Here is a 14,608-nt window from a genome sequence, read left to right on the forward strand (position 1 = left end):
TCCCTCAGTAAGGAGCCTGTGGCAGGTAGACCTCGGCCTTATCAGTTCTGCGCTTAGGAATCACAGCAACACGGTCAGGAACAGTAATAGTACAAGAGCCGCACACCCAGGGCTTACTCTTTGCTGAACGAGGGCCAGTGCTCTCTGGGTGTGGTACTCACGTACACACCTTCCTGCCCACTCAGAAATCACCCACACAGGTATTTACACAGCATTGTAACTCCCAGCAATTCACTCTTCTTACTTACACTTATTTGGAGAGAGAGTTGTATGGCTAGTTTAGATTGGTGGTTCTTACCCTGGGCTGGTTTGTGCCCCATGCCCCTCGGGGGACCCCGGGCAGCACCTGAGACAGGCTTGTTGGGTGGCTTTGGGCTCTCTTGCTGCCGTTTTGTTTGGGCTGCACAGCAACCCCGGAAGATAAATGTCAGCTGTGGTCTTGGCTGTGGAAGGACGCCTCTAGGACCCGAGAGCCTTGCTTGCTCAGTTAATGACAAAGTGAGGATTAGAACCTGTGAGCATGGTGCTCCCACCCCGCTTGCTTCTCCCTTTCTGGTGTGGAGGCCTGTGCTCTGCTACTGTCCCCACAGCAGAAGTGATGGGGTGCAGGATGGGGAAGGTTTTCTGTGGATTTTTCTAGAACCTTTTAATCCTATTCTTTGGGTGCTATCACTCGCTATCAAGTCATGATTGGTATTGTGTTTTCCACTGAAGAACATGGGCTTACCAGCAGGTGGCTCCAGCAGGTTCCCATGGGTTTTACCTGCCATCCGCAACACCACCCCTCTGCACCTCTAATCAGGTCCATGTGTCTCCAGGAGCACACCCCTCCAGGTCCTAGAATTCCTTTGCTTGCTGCCTAGCTCAGTTCTTTCTCTTCCTCTTAGAAATCCATTCCCACAGTAATGGCAGAGCCTTATTTTTCTCTTGGCACACTTGCTGTGAAGAGGGGCATGAAGTCTACATTTAGAGGGCCCTCAGCAAAGCATGTTTTCACTCTGCTCTATGGCAGTCCCACGGCAAGTGGCCATTGTGATTTTCCTCCAAAATATTTGCTCTGAAATGTAAGAGAGGACAGAGATCATTTTGCCACTCTTAGGCCCCTTTTTGAATCTTTGCATTTTTGCCCCCTTGAGCCCTTTCATCTCCTTGAGAGAACTGCTTTCCCAGAGTTCGAACGGTAGCCAGCAGGGAAGTGATCTGTTCTGGCAGCACCAAATCTTCTCCTGAGCACATCCTCACCCTCCTGAAAGCACCCCTCCAAGTAGGAGACCATCCAGCGGCAGGGCTGGGCTGCTGGGTGGAGCTGACTTGTGCGGAGTGATTTACAAGGCCTCTGTTAGAGGTGGGATTTCCTTTCCTTTTCATGGTGCACATTTGGGCTTTGACATTGGATCTCAGGGCAGGTGAAACAAGTTCATTTTAGCTCCTGGAATACACGGGAGCCATGAAAAGAGAAGTGGGCATGTTGGTGGGGGTGAGAGAGAGCACTCATCTTTCTGATCCCTTCATTGTTGCCTCACCACTCACCCAGGTTTACCGTGGGACAACCTGTCTGAACTCAGAAGCCTCTGCTTCTGTCTTACATTCCCAGAGAGACCTCCCGTGGCTTCCTCAGCCTGGAGTCGGAAGCCCGGCCCGGCCCGCATCCACGCTCTGGGATCCTAGAGAGTTACTTGGCTTCACTGAGCCCTGGTTTCCTCTTCTGTAAAAGAACGATATTACTAAGGTGGTTGAGAGTTATTGATGAAAATGCCCATAGAGTGACTGGTGTGGATTTGACCCTCAGAGTTTTGGCTTCTTCCCCTCCTTTCTACTGCAGGAGAATGAAGAGAAAATTGAGTGAATGCTTTCTGCTTCAAAAGGTGCTGTAGCAGATGCTTCTAATTTCTGTTCTGAACCCAGCTGATGCCATGGTCCTCTGCTGGCAGATGTCTTTGCTGTTTCATAGCATTGCAATAGTGGGGTGGTGGAATCCTGTGGGGGAAACAGTCCCCTTGACTTCTCTTCTTGAAACATGAGCACAGAGATTCAATAAAGAGGGACAGTGTACCCGCAGGAGTGGTGTCTGTCCCCTAAACCTTGCTAAGCCTGTTGTATTCGTGTGCTTTTGGTCTGTTCCAGGAGAGTGGCAGTTCCCAGAAGCCTGGGAAGCATGGCCCAGGCCAAGACAAACCCCATGAGACTTACCGGCTGCTGAAACGCAGGAATCTGATCATAGAAGCCGTCACCAACCTCCGCTTAATCGAGAGCTTATTCACGTAAGGGGTAGTCTGTCTGTCTTACAGTAACAATAACTCTCATGTCAGTTAGTTATCATAAGGCCCGGAAATGACCAAGAGTCATTTGAATCTCTCTTCCTCTGTATAGATTCTCACAGTATCCCTTTGTGGTGGAAAGGATTTAGAGTTTGTTCTTATGATTTGCCAAGTGTAGCTGTTGAGGAATACCAGTACACTAGACAAGGAGAGAAGGACTGAGCAAGAGGTAGAAGCCCAAGAGGAGGGAAATCCATTGCCTTTCTCCTTCTTTGGAAATTTGGTGTTAAGGAAGGGCTGAGAAGAAACTTAGGCAGTTAAGAGCATCAGCTTATAAACTGTTTTTAGTTCTCCATGGAGCCTTCTCTTCAAACAGAATCTTACATGAAAGTGAAAACAAAAGAGATACAAGTAGAACTTCTGTGTCTGGGGTGGCTCTGTTCATATAGAGGCTCTCCTCTGGTCTGGTCCTTCTAACCCGTGGTCGCCACCACTGCTGGGTGGCAGTTTCAGGCTTCTGAGATGCCCAGTGTGCACGCTCCCCAGTTAAAAGGAGTGATGGGTGTGAATTCTCTAACCAGGGATGAGATTTGGCCATCTGCAGATACTGCCTGGGTCCCCTCTTCTGTGCAGTGAGGGCTTGTCTGGGTATCCCATTGTCCCTTCTGGCCCTGCCACTGTATGATCAGTGATCTAGAACCATCACCATAGTGACTCAGGAAGATCTAGAAAGTAAGATGTATGAGGAGAGGAATCAAAGAAAGCTTCAGATCTGAGAGTGTCAACAGTGCTAAACTTAGCCAGGTGCCAAACTGAGCCTAACGACTTAGTGAAGACAGAGTTCCGTCATGGCACTTGGTTTTCTGCCATCATAATCTCTAGTTCCTGGTAAAAAGCTTGGAATGTGAAGCCACTGTGTGTGGGGGCCCATCCTCAGCTAACTCATCTACCACAGAAAGATGATCCTTAATTTCTCAAGAAGTCAGCCTTTCAATGATGAAACCCCTCTGCTTCTTCCCTAGTTTCTGCGGAATACCATATATGCAGGTCTCAGTTACCAGGGTGGAGAAAGGCCTTGCGTGTTGAGACTGGGAATAATAACTTCTTATTTTGTGATACCCAGGATTCAGAAAATGATCATGGATCAGGAGAAGCAAGAAGGCGTGTCCACCAAGTGTTGTAAGAAGTCCATTGTCCGCTTGGTGCGCAACCTGTCTGAGGAAGGTCTCCTGAGACTCTATCGGACTACAGTTATTCAAGATGGCATCAAGAAGAAGGTAACCGTGGCTCTCTTGGTGCCCGCAAAGCCAGCCTCACACTGTTGGAAGTTTTCTTGCTGGGCTTCTCTTGTCCTTGTCAAATCTCATTTGTCCTTTTGCCGATAACTCAGAATTTCCCATTTTGCCACCTAATTTGGGAAATGGATCATCCCCACTTTCTGTGGAGGATGGAAATGGAGAAGAGAAATAACTTGCTTGGGTCTCCAAGCTGCATGAGTAGCCCAATGCAGGTGTCTAGCCCCCTGGCCAGCTTTGAAAGAGGAAGGAATGTGAGGCATTTTAAAGTTCAGCAGAGTAGCATTGGGGAGAAATTAAGTGACGTTTAGAAGGTGGAAAATTTAGACTAAGCAGCAAGAACATTTTCCACAGAGATCTAAGGAAACGTCCCAGAGGAAATGACAGTGACTCAGTTAGGATGCTCTGCTGGGGTTATCAGATGAGGAATTGTACTATCTTCTTTCTCAATTTATCTGTTTCTGTAAAATTTAAAGTTTGGGTCCATTCCCATAGCAACTGTAGCTCAGCAGCTTTGCACATGTTCTGTGGCATAAATTTCTCAGGGTCGGAGAATCTGAGATGGCCCAGCTGGATGCGGGGACCAAAGGGAACAGTGCTGTGGGTACAGCCAGCCTTCTTTTCTGGCTCCATTTTAAATCTCTGCCTTAAGAAAGTTCTGCTTTGATATTTTGTTTTCTTAATAAGCTGGCATGGTCATTTCTGTTTATTTTTTTTTTGAGACATTTGAAATTTGGAAAATACAAGAATGTAGTGTCAGAACATAGTTTCTACTGTGGCAAGTTGGTGCTCTTCATCAGTCTTTATATCTTCTGTGAGTCCCCTTGACCTTGATCCTCTCCTGTCCCCAGCCAGCCTGACACTTGTCTCCTTAAGCAGTGGGAGGACATCCTTGTGCTGACCGCTTCCTTTGAAGGACAAAAGCCTCCACCCATCGGCAGCACCTCTGGTTTCTGTGATCTTCACAGAGCTGGTCTTTGGACAGGTAGCCTTCTTAAGGCAGTAATTGAGGGCACAGAAATCCCCCCAAGTCCAGGAACGGATGGGGAAGTCTTGAAGAGGTATGCAGTGTGTCTCCTGCTCCTGTTTGATCTCATATCCTCCAAAGGGAGTGGGGATAGGAAGCAAGTCCCATGGGTAAACACTGAGGATCACGCAACCTCAAAAATACAGGTGCCCAGTGTTGGGGTTCCCTTGCCACAGGGCACCACTATAGCGGCACCACTCTTGGGGTCTGTTTCTCCAGCTGGAGGGGGCTGCCGTATTGTACATCTGCCTCCAGAATCAGCCTAAGTCTCTGAACAGCATTTTCTCTTGCAGTGGGAGCACATGGTGCCAACAGGCAGCCTTCTCTCCTGAAGCCATGGTGACTGGGGTTGCTGCCTCCTGGCCTTAGCCTGTGCCTCTGCTCCTGTGTCATGCCCTGGCCATGGGCCTTGGGAAGTAGGCTGTGCCCTTTGGCTGTGGCAAGTGGGAAAATGGGAATGCTTTGCATTCATACCATGCTTTTAAATTCTCTGAGCTTAACTCTATCTCATTTGAGCCTCATAAAACCACAAAAAAGTTGTCAGGGCAGCGGGGAGGGGTCCCCATTTCACAGCTGAGAAGCAGAGACACTAAGCCAATTGTGGCCTTTTGGAGTGCCCACCCAGGCATTGCTGCCTGTTCCCTGTGACCAGCCCTCTCTTGGGCCATTTTTGGCGCAAAGCCACCTGACCAGAGGTACATATTTAGAAAGCCTTATCTTGCTCTCTCCTGCCAATGGCAAAGACAAAAAAGGAGCCTGGCTCTGGGGCCCAGGCCACCATGCCTTTCACCTCTTTACTGCACAGCCATCACCCTGAAACCCTCTGCTCAGCCCCCCAGGCTCCTTCATTGTCATCCTAGGTGTTGCCCGTGAGGTGGTAACCACCCTAACCATCCAGCTTCAGTTCCCCGGAAAAGCTAACACAACAGAAGCAGCTGTAAATCCCCTACCAGTTTATTAGAAGCACACCTGGCAGGAATCCCACCATGGCACTCCTGGCGAGGGGAGATTAATGAAAGCCGCTTACCTTTTCCAGATGGAAGCCTTAGGATTTCTGAGCAACCATGGGACGTTCTCAGATAGCAGGAGTGGGGCATCAGGAGCAACCCAGCAGGTGGCTGCGGAGATCAGGGGGCCATGAGAGCCTAGCAAGGGGGCTGTAGGGCAGACCATGCTCTCTCCAGGCCAGAATTCCTCACCTGAGCAAAGCATGGTGTGACGGATGGCAGAGCTTTATCGCTCAGTCACTTGAGGGATTTTGATGCCAGAAATTATAATGGCAAACTGTCCAGCAACACATTTTACTTCAGTCTCTTAACCATCTTTTGGAAATGTGATAAAAATAGATATAACCAGTGTTCCATGAGCCCAGTTGTGGAGCTAAATCTCCCTCAGCCCGTTCCCAGCCCCTGGGGACACTCTGACCTCTCTCTGCAGGTGGATCTGGTAGTGCACCCATCCATGGACCAGAATGACCCTCTTGTGAGAAGTGCCATTGAGCAGGTTCGTTTCCGGATCTCCAATTCAAGCACAGCAAACAGGCAAGTGGCAGCGCCCACACGAATTCACAGCGGAGCTGCCTGCATCTCAGCTCCCTCCTGAAGCAGTTTGCACCAAAGTCTGTGATTTATATTTGTGTGAGGTTAATGAATCCACTGTCTTAGGGTTTGTGGTTCATGATCCCCTAGTCTAAACAAGGGTCAATTTGATTCTTGATCAAATGGTTGTTAACAACAATAAAATTCTGTATAGGGGAGTCAATGCTCAATGCGCAATCATTAATCCACCCCAAGCCTAATTTTCGTCAGTCTCCAATCTTCTGAAGCATAACGAAAAAGTTCTTACATGGTGAACAAATTCTTACATAGTGAATAAGTTCTTACATGGTATTTCTGGATTCTTTAAGAAAAAAAAATGCTAATGTTCTTAATTTTATTCATTTATCTGATAATGTAGACAGAGCATTCCAAACCACAGTACCGGTGATGTATGAAACTCGCTCAATCTCACAGTGGCTCAAAATGATTCTAGTTGCCTTTCTGAAGTCTTCTCTAATTTTGTTCAAAAAGCATCTAATGGACCAAGTAAAACTCAGGGGTAGGAGAAAATTCTCAGCTATGTTTAAGCCAGAGATGGCCCATGACGGGCAGAAGGCTGGATCTGGCTTATAGATGTTTTGTATGTGGCCTGCTGTGCATTGGCCACACGTACTTTCAATCAGCTGCCGATTGAGTTCACATCATATTCCTGATCTCTGGCATTTATGAAAGTGTCAATGGACGTAACACATTGGGCTGCCTTTCTCATAAGGTAGCAGCTGCCCTGTCGGTGGGAGTGCACTCTCTGTCACCAAAGTCCCCATCACCCCCAAATGTCTCATGACCTGACACATTTTATTCATTGACATCATCTGCCTGGCCCCTACTTGAGTTAGAAACCCTAGGGCCAAATGGCTTCATCTGATTCCTGAGGACAGACCCTGCCCTTTCTCTTAGCCCTTGATTTTCCCAGCAGAATATTGATCTTGTATTTGAACTACAGGGTGAAAGTGCCCCAGCCTCCAGGGCCTCAAGGGGAGGCCGAGGAAGAAAGTCAAGGAAAAGAGGGCCCAAGTGGATCAGGAGAGTCTGAGCCGAATGCTTCCTCTAAGCCAGAAAGTGGACGAGTGAAAAAAACTGATGAGAAAATGGGCATAACACAGTTGAAAAATTATAACCCTGTTGTAGGTAAAAAGCAGCTTTTTGTCAATGTCTGATTGTATCTCATTTGTTCTTTGCATGGTGATGTTTGAGCCACTTGGTATTCTGCATTCTGGCAGTGGGCGGCAGTCAGAAGAATCCGGCCCGAATTACTAGCCGGGTCACCCGAGGCTGGTCACATGACCTCTGTCAGCATCAGTTGCCCAGCCTGCAAAGTGGGGATGGTTCTTGCCTGGCATACTTCACGAGGCTGTTATGAGGCTGAGATGAAATTATGCTAGATCCTAACATGAGGAATTATTCACAAAGATTAATTCCTGCAGTTGACTATCCTTGGGTGGGAACATGGTATAAACCACAGAAAACCTCTACCTCTCCTGACCCCATAAACCTCCTTGTAGTTACAGTCACTGATGAGTTTGAGCATTCATTTAATTTCCCAGAGTTGGGCCACGACAGGGTTGCCTCCAGCCTCCAGCCCACCACTTAACTCTAATGCAAATGTGTGGGGCAAGTGTGGATTCCCGGGCTTTATCACTGGGGTTCCTTCACTGGCTAGAAACGGGCATATTGATGGAGGAGGTCACAGACCTCTATCAAGCAGGAAATGTCCTGGTAGGAGCCACCACACAGCAGACCCAGCGATTCCAAGCAGAAGAAGGCATTTGTATGACTTCTCTTTATGAGTGCTCCAGCCACACAGGTATGGCCTTGAAACTCTCAAGGTCTCATGTTAAAAAGTATAGACTGAGGGAGAGATACCTCACATGCCCTTGAGTAGCCACAGGGCACTGAGTGTGCCCCTCAAATGGGCCAGGTGAGATGGGGGAGAAGAGCCTTCTAGCCGCCTGTCCTTGCTGCCCTGTTTCGATGTCTCCCTGGTCTCTCACCTGCCCTTCCCCACCAGGGAAAGCCAAGAAGTACTTTATTTGTATCAAAAAAGAAATAAGCGACTTTAAAAGAACCCAGATCATGGAATATTTTGCACAGTCCCCATCAAGCCAGGAGCCCTGGTGCCAAGGTCTGTCGGCGCTCTGTGGTGGTTCCCTCCATCACGCTGTGGCTCAGTGCTCCCTCCTTCCTTGCTCTCCTAGACATTCCAGCCTCCTGGCCCCTCTTTAAATGTGCCAGCACACCCCTTGCATTTACTGTGGGCTGCACTCCCCAGGTGTGTGCATGGCCTGCTCCCTTGAGGACTTCGCTCCAGGCCTCTCCCCAGTGAGCCTTTCCCTGGCCTCTAGGTAGAATGACAGCCCTTGTGCCCATTACTTGCTTTATTTCCTGTACCAGCTACTTCCATCTGTCGTATTATTTTAGTTGTTTTGTTATTGTCTGCCTTTTACCACTAGAAAGTAAGTTCCAGCAGAGTAAGATCATTTGCTGTCTCCCTGGCACCTGGGATGTAGTGGCACTTGGTAGTTTTTGATTAATTGAACTGAATTGAATCTGTGATTTTGCAAACATCACCTCCCCCTTTCTTGCCTCAGTTCCAGGACTTGGGCGTTCTCTAGGGTTTCTGCCCAAAATGCCTCGCTTGCGGGTGGTACACATGTTTCTGTGGTACCTGATCTATGGGCACCCTGTCAGCAATGCGGTGGAGAAGCTGGGCTTCAGCAGTGACAGAAGACCAGGAAAGCAGGAGCCGGGAAGGGCTGGAGTTTCATCCTCCACTGGAAGTGACCGGGAGGCCCCCTCCGATGCCCCACCCAAGGACAACCAGGAAGGAGCCACCTGGGAGGCTGAAGTGGAACTCGCCACCGAGACAGGTATGATGCTCCTGGGCAGGTAAGCCACAGCCGAATCCTGAGGGGAATCACAGTGGGTCCTTGTCCTTATTATCCCAACTGGCTGAATCCCCACACGGCCCTGATCACAAGAAAGACATAATCCAAACTTCCTGCCCAAGCCTCTGGTGAGTGGGAACCAAGACTTACTGGGAGGTGATACCACCATTAGACTGGGACCCTGTCTATGGGAGTGACTCTTGTTTCCTCCAAGTATACGTGGATGAAGCCTCATGGACACGCTACGTTCCTCCCATCCCAGTCCACCGGGACTTTGGCTTTGGCTGGGCACTCGTCAGCGACATTCTCCTCAGCCTGCCTCTCTCCATCTTTGTCCAGATTGTACAAGTCAGCTACAAGGTACTGGTGACTCCTGGGGCTGTCATGGTGCTGATCCCTTAGCTCCAAGCCAGAGAACCTACACTCACCTGGTCCAGGGGAAATACTTTTAAGAGTTGCAGCTGCCTAGATGGATGATAGATTGGGTGGATGAATAGATAGGTAGGTAGATGGATAGATAGATGATTGAATGGGTGGGTGGGTGGATGGGTGGATGGATAGATAGACAGGAAGAAGGATGGATAGGTGGATGGGTGGTTGGTCAAGGGAAATATTTTAAAGACTTATTCTAGATAGATTATTCAGTAGACAAACAGAAAGATAATTATGGTATAACAATAAAATGTGTGTTTAGGACTTGATAAATAGAACTTGGAAAAAGGAGAAATAAAAAGTACCCAGAATTTCATCACTCAAATATTGCTGTTAGTGTTTTTGGTACATTTTCTTCTAGTCTTTTTTTCCTATGCCATGTTTATGTTTACATGTGTGTGTGTGTGTGTGTGTGTGTGTGTGTGTGTGTGTGTGTGTGTGTGTGTGAGATCTAGCTCCCTTTAAAAAAAAAAATGAATTGAGACTATATATACTATATTTACTCTTGTTATCTGTTCTTTCCATCAAACCATATAGTGTACTTTTCACATCATTAAGTTTTAACTTATTAGGTAAATTTGTAGTATTCCTTCTTATATATTATTCTTTCATATCCTAATTTATTTAATGAATACCTATTTTTGGATGTTTAACATACAAATTTTCTTGATATTATAAGTGACATGTCAATGAAAACCATTTGAAAGACATTTGTGGGCTGCTCCAAAATTTATTCTTTGGGCTAATGATAGAAGTAGAATCACTGGGTTCAAAGGGAATGAGCATTTTTCATCTTTTTCTTAAAATATAAATATATTTCTATATTGTCCCCCAGAAATGTTTTAGCAATTTGCATGCCCCCAGCAGTAGAGGAGGGCACCTGTTTATTGCATCCAGCACTGTGGCAGATGGGCTGAAGGGAAGGGGTGGCAAAATGGATATCAGAGAAGTTGGGAGGTCAGGTGGGGAGCACTGTCACTATGGGGCCAACGGGCATGTTCAGACTGCAGCACAGAAAGTAGTGATGACTGCTTTTCATGATTCTTGGAATTTGCCCTGACCTTGAGAGTGAGCTGAACCTGAAAATCACCTCCTAGGTGGACAACCTTGAGGACTTCCTGAACGACCCTTTGAAGAAGCACACGCTGATCCGCTTTCTCCCCAGGCCTGTTCGGCAGCAGCTTCTGTACAAGAGGTAAGTTCTCTGAAACAGATGTACAGTGGCTGAGGGTCCCAGCAGGCCCCTTCAAGTTAGGGTTCTGATAATTATTCACCAGGTTTCTGCTTGTCAGGTTATAAAGACAAAGTTTTCATTAATTTAGCCACCTGTGAGCCTTCTAGGTAAAGCACAGGGCAAATGCAATGTGGGCTGGTAGATTTTATTACTTGATTTCAAGGTTCTTTCAAGGTGAAATCTGCTGATTAAGGCTGCAAGTATTGGTTTTTCCCTTTTGCTACTTTTCTTTCTAAATCCAACCCCCAGTGTAAGATCAATGCTCCAATACCCTCAAGGGGTATTAGAAAGGGGGTCCTGGATCTCATGCAGTGCAGGCCCAAGGCCAGGCCTCCAGGACTACCAGGTAAAACAGGAGAGAATAAGCGAGTTGCATCCTTATGCCAGATACAGACCCCTGATGACCGCTGAGTGTGATTGGAACCCCTGTTTTCCAGACGCTACATTTTTTCCGTAGTGGAGAACCTTCAGAGGCTGTGCTACATGGGGCTGCTACAGTTTGGTCCCACGGAAAAGTTTCAGGATAAAGATCAGGTAAAATTCTTTAAGCCCAAATGAAGGGTGTCCTGACTGTTAAGCGCAGTTTCCAGATAGCTAACCTGACGTTGATCTGAGGTTCTCTTCTCACCCTGTCCAATGTCTCTCTTACAGGTCTTTATTTTCTTGAAGAAGAATGCAGTCATCGTTGACACCACCATCTGTGACCCACATTACAACCTCGCCCACAGCAGCCGGCCCTTCGAAAGGCGTCTTTATGTCCTGAACTCAATGCAGGATGTGGAAAACTATTGGTTTGATCTGCAGTGTGTCTGCCTCAATACGCCTTTAGGTACTGTCTTGCCTGGACCTCATCTTCTTCCCTCCTTTCTGTGGGATAACTGGCATTTAGAGCCAGAATAGACTAGAGATCTGGAAGTTTTCAGACTGCTCCCCAGAGGCCTAGTGTCTTTGGAACACCAATCTCCATGCCTCAGTTAACCAAGCAGCTCCACTTTGTCTTCAGTCATTTGTTCATTCAGTGGTGTTTATTGGACACTTTGTGTATGCCATTTCCTGTGCCCGGCCACGAGTGATGACACACACCCTACCCTGCCTTCATGAGATTCACATTCTCATGAAGTCACACATACACACACCCAGACAGGTGTGGTGAGGGAAAACACGATGTGCTGAGGGTATTATAATGGCGTGGTCAGGAGCAGCCATTCTGAGGAGACATGTGAGCTGGGCTCTAGCAGCTGAGGTGGAGCCAGCTGTGCCCAGGTCCACGGAAAAGCATTCCAGGCAGTGCCAACAGCAAGTGCAAAGGCCCCAAGTAGGGTGGGAGAAACAGAAGAGGAGGCCAAGACTAGAGACATAGGGAAGAGGCAGACTGGGAGCCTTACAGGACATGGTAAAGATTTGGGGTTTGTTCTAAGAGTAGCAGGAAGCCATTGGGTGGTTGTGAGCAAGGAGTAGCAAGGTGTCTTAGGGTTTCCAAAGCTTGCCCAGGCTGCGTGTGTGGAGAGTGGCCCGAAGGGCCCAAGAGGAGAAGCAGGGAGGCAGATAGGGGCTGTGACCCATGCCCAGGGGAGCTGTCTGCTGGCCATAGTGGAGAAGGGAGTGGGTGGGGAGGCATAGAAGAACTGACTAGACTGGCTGATGGGTTGGATGATCTGGGCCTCTGCTCAAATCGTTTTCTGTCCCTGGAATGTCCCCTGGCCCACATTCACCTTGCAGATGGCCACTCCTGCTTCCAGTGTCAACTCTTTTTGAGAAAGCCATTCCAGAATCTTTATTGTCATCTGATTTCATTCTGTCAATTCCTTGAGCACAGGAAATTTGGCTTCTATCCCCAAAGTGCCTGATATACCATAGATATCCCATAAACATTTATTGAATGGATGAAGGGTTTGTGGAATGCTGTAGACTAGCATACTGCCCCCTAAGTCAATTTCCATCTGGTCTTTTCTCGTCACATCTACCGGGAGAAAAAGGATGCTACATTCAGTTTGCACCTGGGAGAGGAATCCTGTTCTCTTCCTACGTCAGAGAGCTGGAAGATCATGTTACACTTGGATTTTTGCAAAGCAAGAGTCGTACGTTTATTCAGTAGAATTGTTTAATGCCAGCAGAATAATGAGCACTTGTATTTAGAACCTTTAATGGGTCCAGACAAATTTTAGAGCAATGTGTTTCACAGAAGCCTCTGGCATTCAGCAGTGAGCTAGGCTTTTACCATTTTAGATTTTTAAAGTGCCCTAATTCCCCTGCATTTTATGCCTAGATAAAAATTTGTGAGCCAGTATGTTATTTGCACCAGAGTTTTCAGACTTGACAGTCAGTGAATTTCCATCCCTTTTAGTGTTCATGAGCAGAAAAGGGGGAGGCTTAGAGTCTGTTAATTAGGCGTTGATTGTCTCTTCATCCAGCAAACAATTGTGGGGGTTGGGGGTTCTGCCCCAGGGATTGAGGGAGAAGCACCATATAACAAGAGATGAGCATCATTCTAAGCAGGGGCTCTTTGGACTGGAGTATGTCCAGTAAGCACTGGGGAGCCTGTTGAAAGGCAGTCACTAGGGATGGCCCCAATCTGCCTTTCCAACAAGCAGCATGGTGTGAAGCATTCATTGCCTTAAGTTCTCTTAAGTTCAGCTGTCCATTCAAATGCATGACCATGGGTAAGCTCCTTGTAAGCTCCCTGAGCCTTAGTTTCTTCATTTCTAAACTGGGAGCACCGCCACCACCACCTTGTGGGGCTGAGGTGGAGCTTGAAGGAGATTCCTCATGTAAAGCTCCCACTAAGAGGTGCTGGGTGTGGGCTCCCCACTGCACCTCGCCCCCGTCCAAGCCAAGATCTGAGGTTGAGCATATTATGAGAGGGCCTGCAAGTTACCATAACCATCCTTTGCCTTACTGAAGCAACAGTTTTAATTTTTTCATATTTTATATATTTGTATATTTTTGTAAGAAATGAAATTTTCTTTTTTGTAGAACATGATGCCTGTAACTTCTTTATTATATTGTCATACCTCTCGGGCACTCAGGAAACATTAGGCTGCTCCTGGAGCCCAGTGGGCCCAGGGAACTGTGACATTGCCTTGAGCACTCTGTTGGAATCCCTGCTCACCCAGACCCCTGTAGCCACAACCAAATGCAGACCCTTTCCCTTACTGCTTCCTCTGGGCTGGTGCCTAAGAAATGCATGGGCTCCCCCCAGGAAGGAAGGCACAAGGTTCCTCTGCTGTCCACTCCCTGAGCCTCTTTCATTCTGTGGTTTCAGCTTGCCTCCCCTCCTTAGTAGGTAGAGCTTAGCCTGAGTATAGGCCCTTTTCTCAGGGTCACCCCCAGGATTTACCTCTGACACCTATTATAAGGCTTTTGTTATGAAAGCTTCTTCCTGTCTCAGACCCTCTCCTCTGGTTGGGGGATCCTGGTCATAGAAAGGGAACCCACCCCTCTCTCACCACCTTGCAGCACCCAAGGCCTGCCCATACCACAGCAGGAGGGGGCATCAGTGGACCCGTTGTTTGGTCTTCTAGGAGTGGTGCGCTACCCACGTGTCAGGAAGAGCAACAGCCCAGATCGGAGTGATGAGGAGGGCAGTCTGCAGAAGGAGCAGGAGAGCGCCATCGACAAGCACAACCTGGAGCGCAAGTGTGCCATGATGGAGTATACCACGTGCGTCTCCACCCTGCACCATGCTGGACCCACACACAGGGCCCTAGCATCCTCGTCCTGTAGGCCCCAGCTCCTCTCTGTCAGGCCATAAAGGCCCAAGTCCCTGTGCAAAGCCTGCAAATTGATGGCAGTGGGGCACATCTGGCCCCAGCTATACCTTAGTTAGCCAATATATTGTTAAAAAAGTCAGTTGCTAAAATTCAAAAATGGGGAATTTTA

At 47.9% G+C, this 14,608-nt stretch overlaps 1 protein-coding gene across 1 annotated transcript in view; it reads left to right on the forward strand.

Moving 5' to 3' along the window:
• Positions 1 to 14,608, forward strand: part of GTF3C1 (general transcription factor IIIC subunit 1) — a 72,480-nt gene that overhangs the window by 31,640 nt on the left and 26,232 nt on the right. The window contains exons 11-20 of the mRNA XM_017673146.3: positions 2,125 to 2,261; positions 3,382 to 3,535; positions 6,018 to 6,121; positions 7,122 to 7,306; positions 8,767 to 9,045; positions 9,278 to 9,423; positions 10,593 to 10,690; positions 11,167 to 11,263; positions 11,381 to 11,558; positions 14,251 to 14,389. Of these exons, the coding sequence (XP_017528635.3) occupies positions 2,125 to 2,261; positions 3,382 to 3,535; positions 6,018 to 6,121; positions 7,122 to 7,306; positions 8,767 to 9,045; positions 9,278 to 9,423; positions 10,593 to 10,690; positions 11,167 to 11,263; positions 11,381 to 11,558; positions 14,251 to 14,389 (1,517 nt within the window). The remainder of the gene's footprint in view (positions 1 to 2,124; positions 2,262 to 3,381; positions 3,536 to 6,017; positions 6,122 to 7,121; positions 7,307 to 8,766; positions 9,046 to 9,277; positions 9,424 to 10,592; positions 10,691 to 11,166; positions 11,264 to 11,380; positions 11,559 to 14,250; positions 14,390 to 14,608) is intronic.

Source organism: Manis javanica, chromosome 10 (genome assembly GCF_040802235.1).
Source record: "Manis javanica isolate MJ-LG chromosome 10, MJ_LKY, whole genome shotgun sequence".
Classification (NCBI taxonomy): Eukaryota; Metazoa; Chordata; class Mammalia; order Pholidota; family Manidae; genus Manis; species Manis javanica.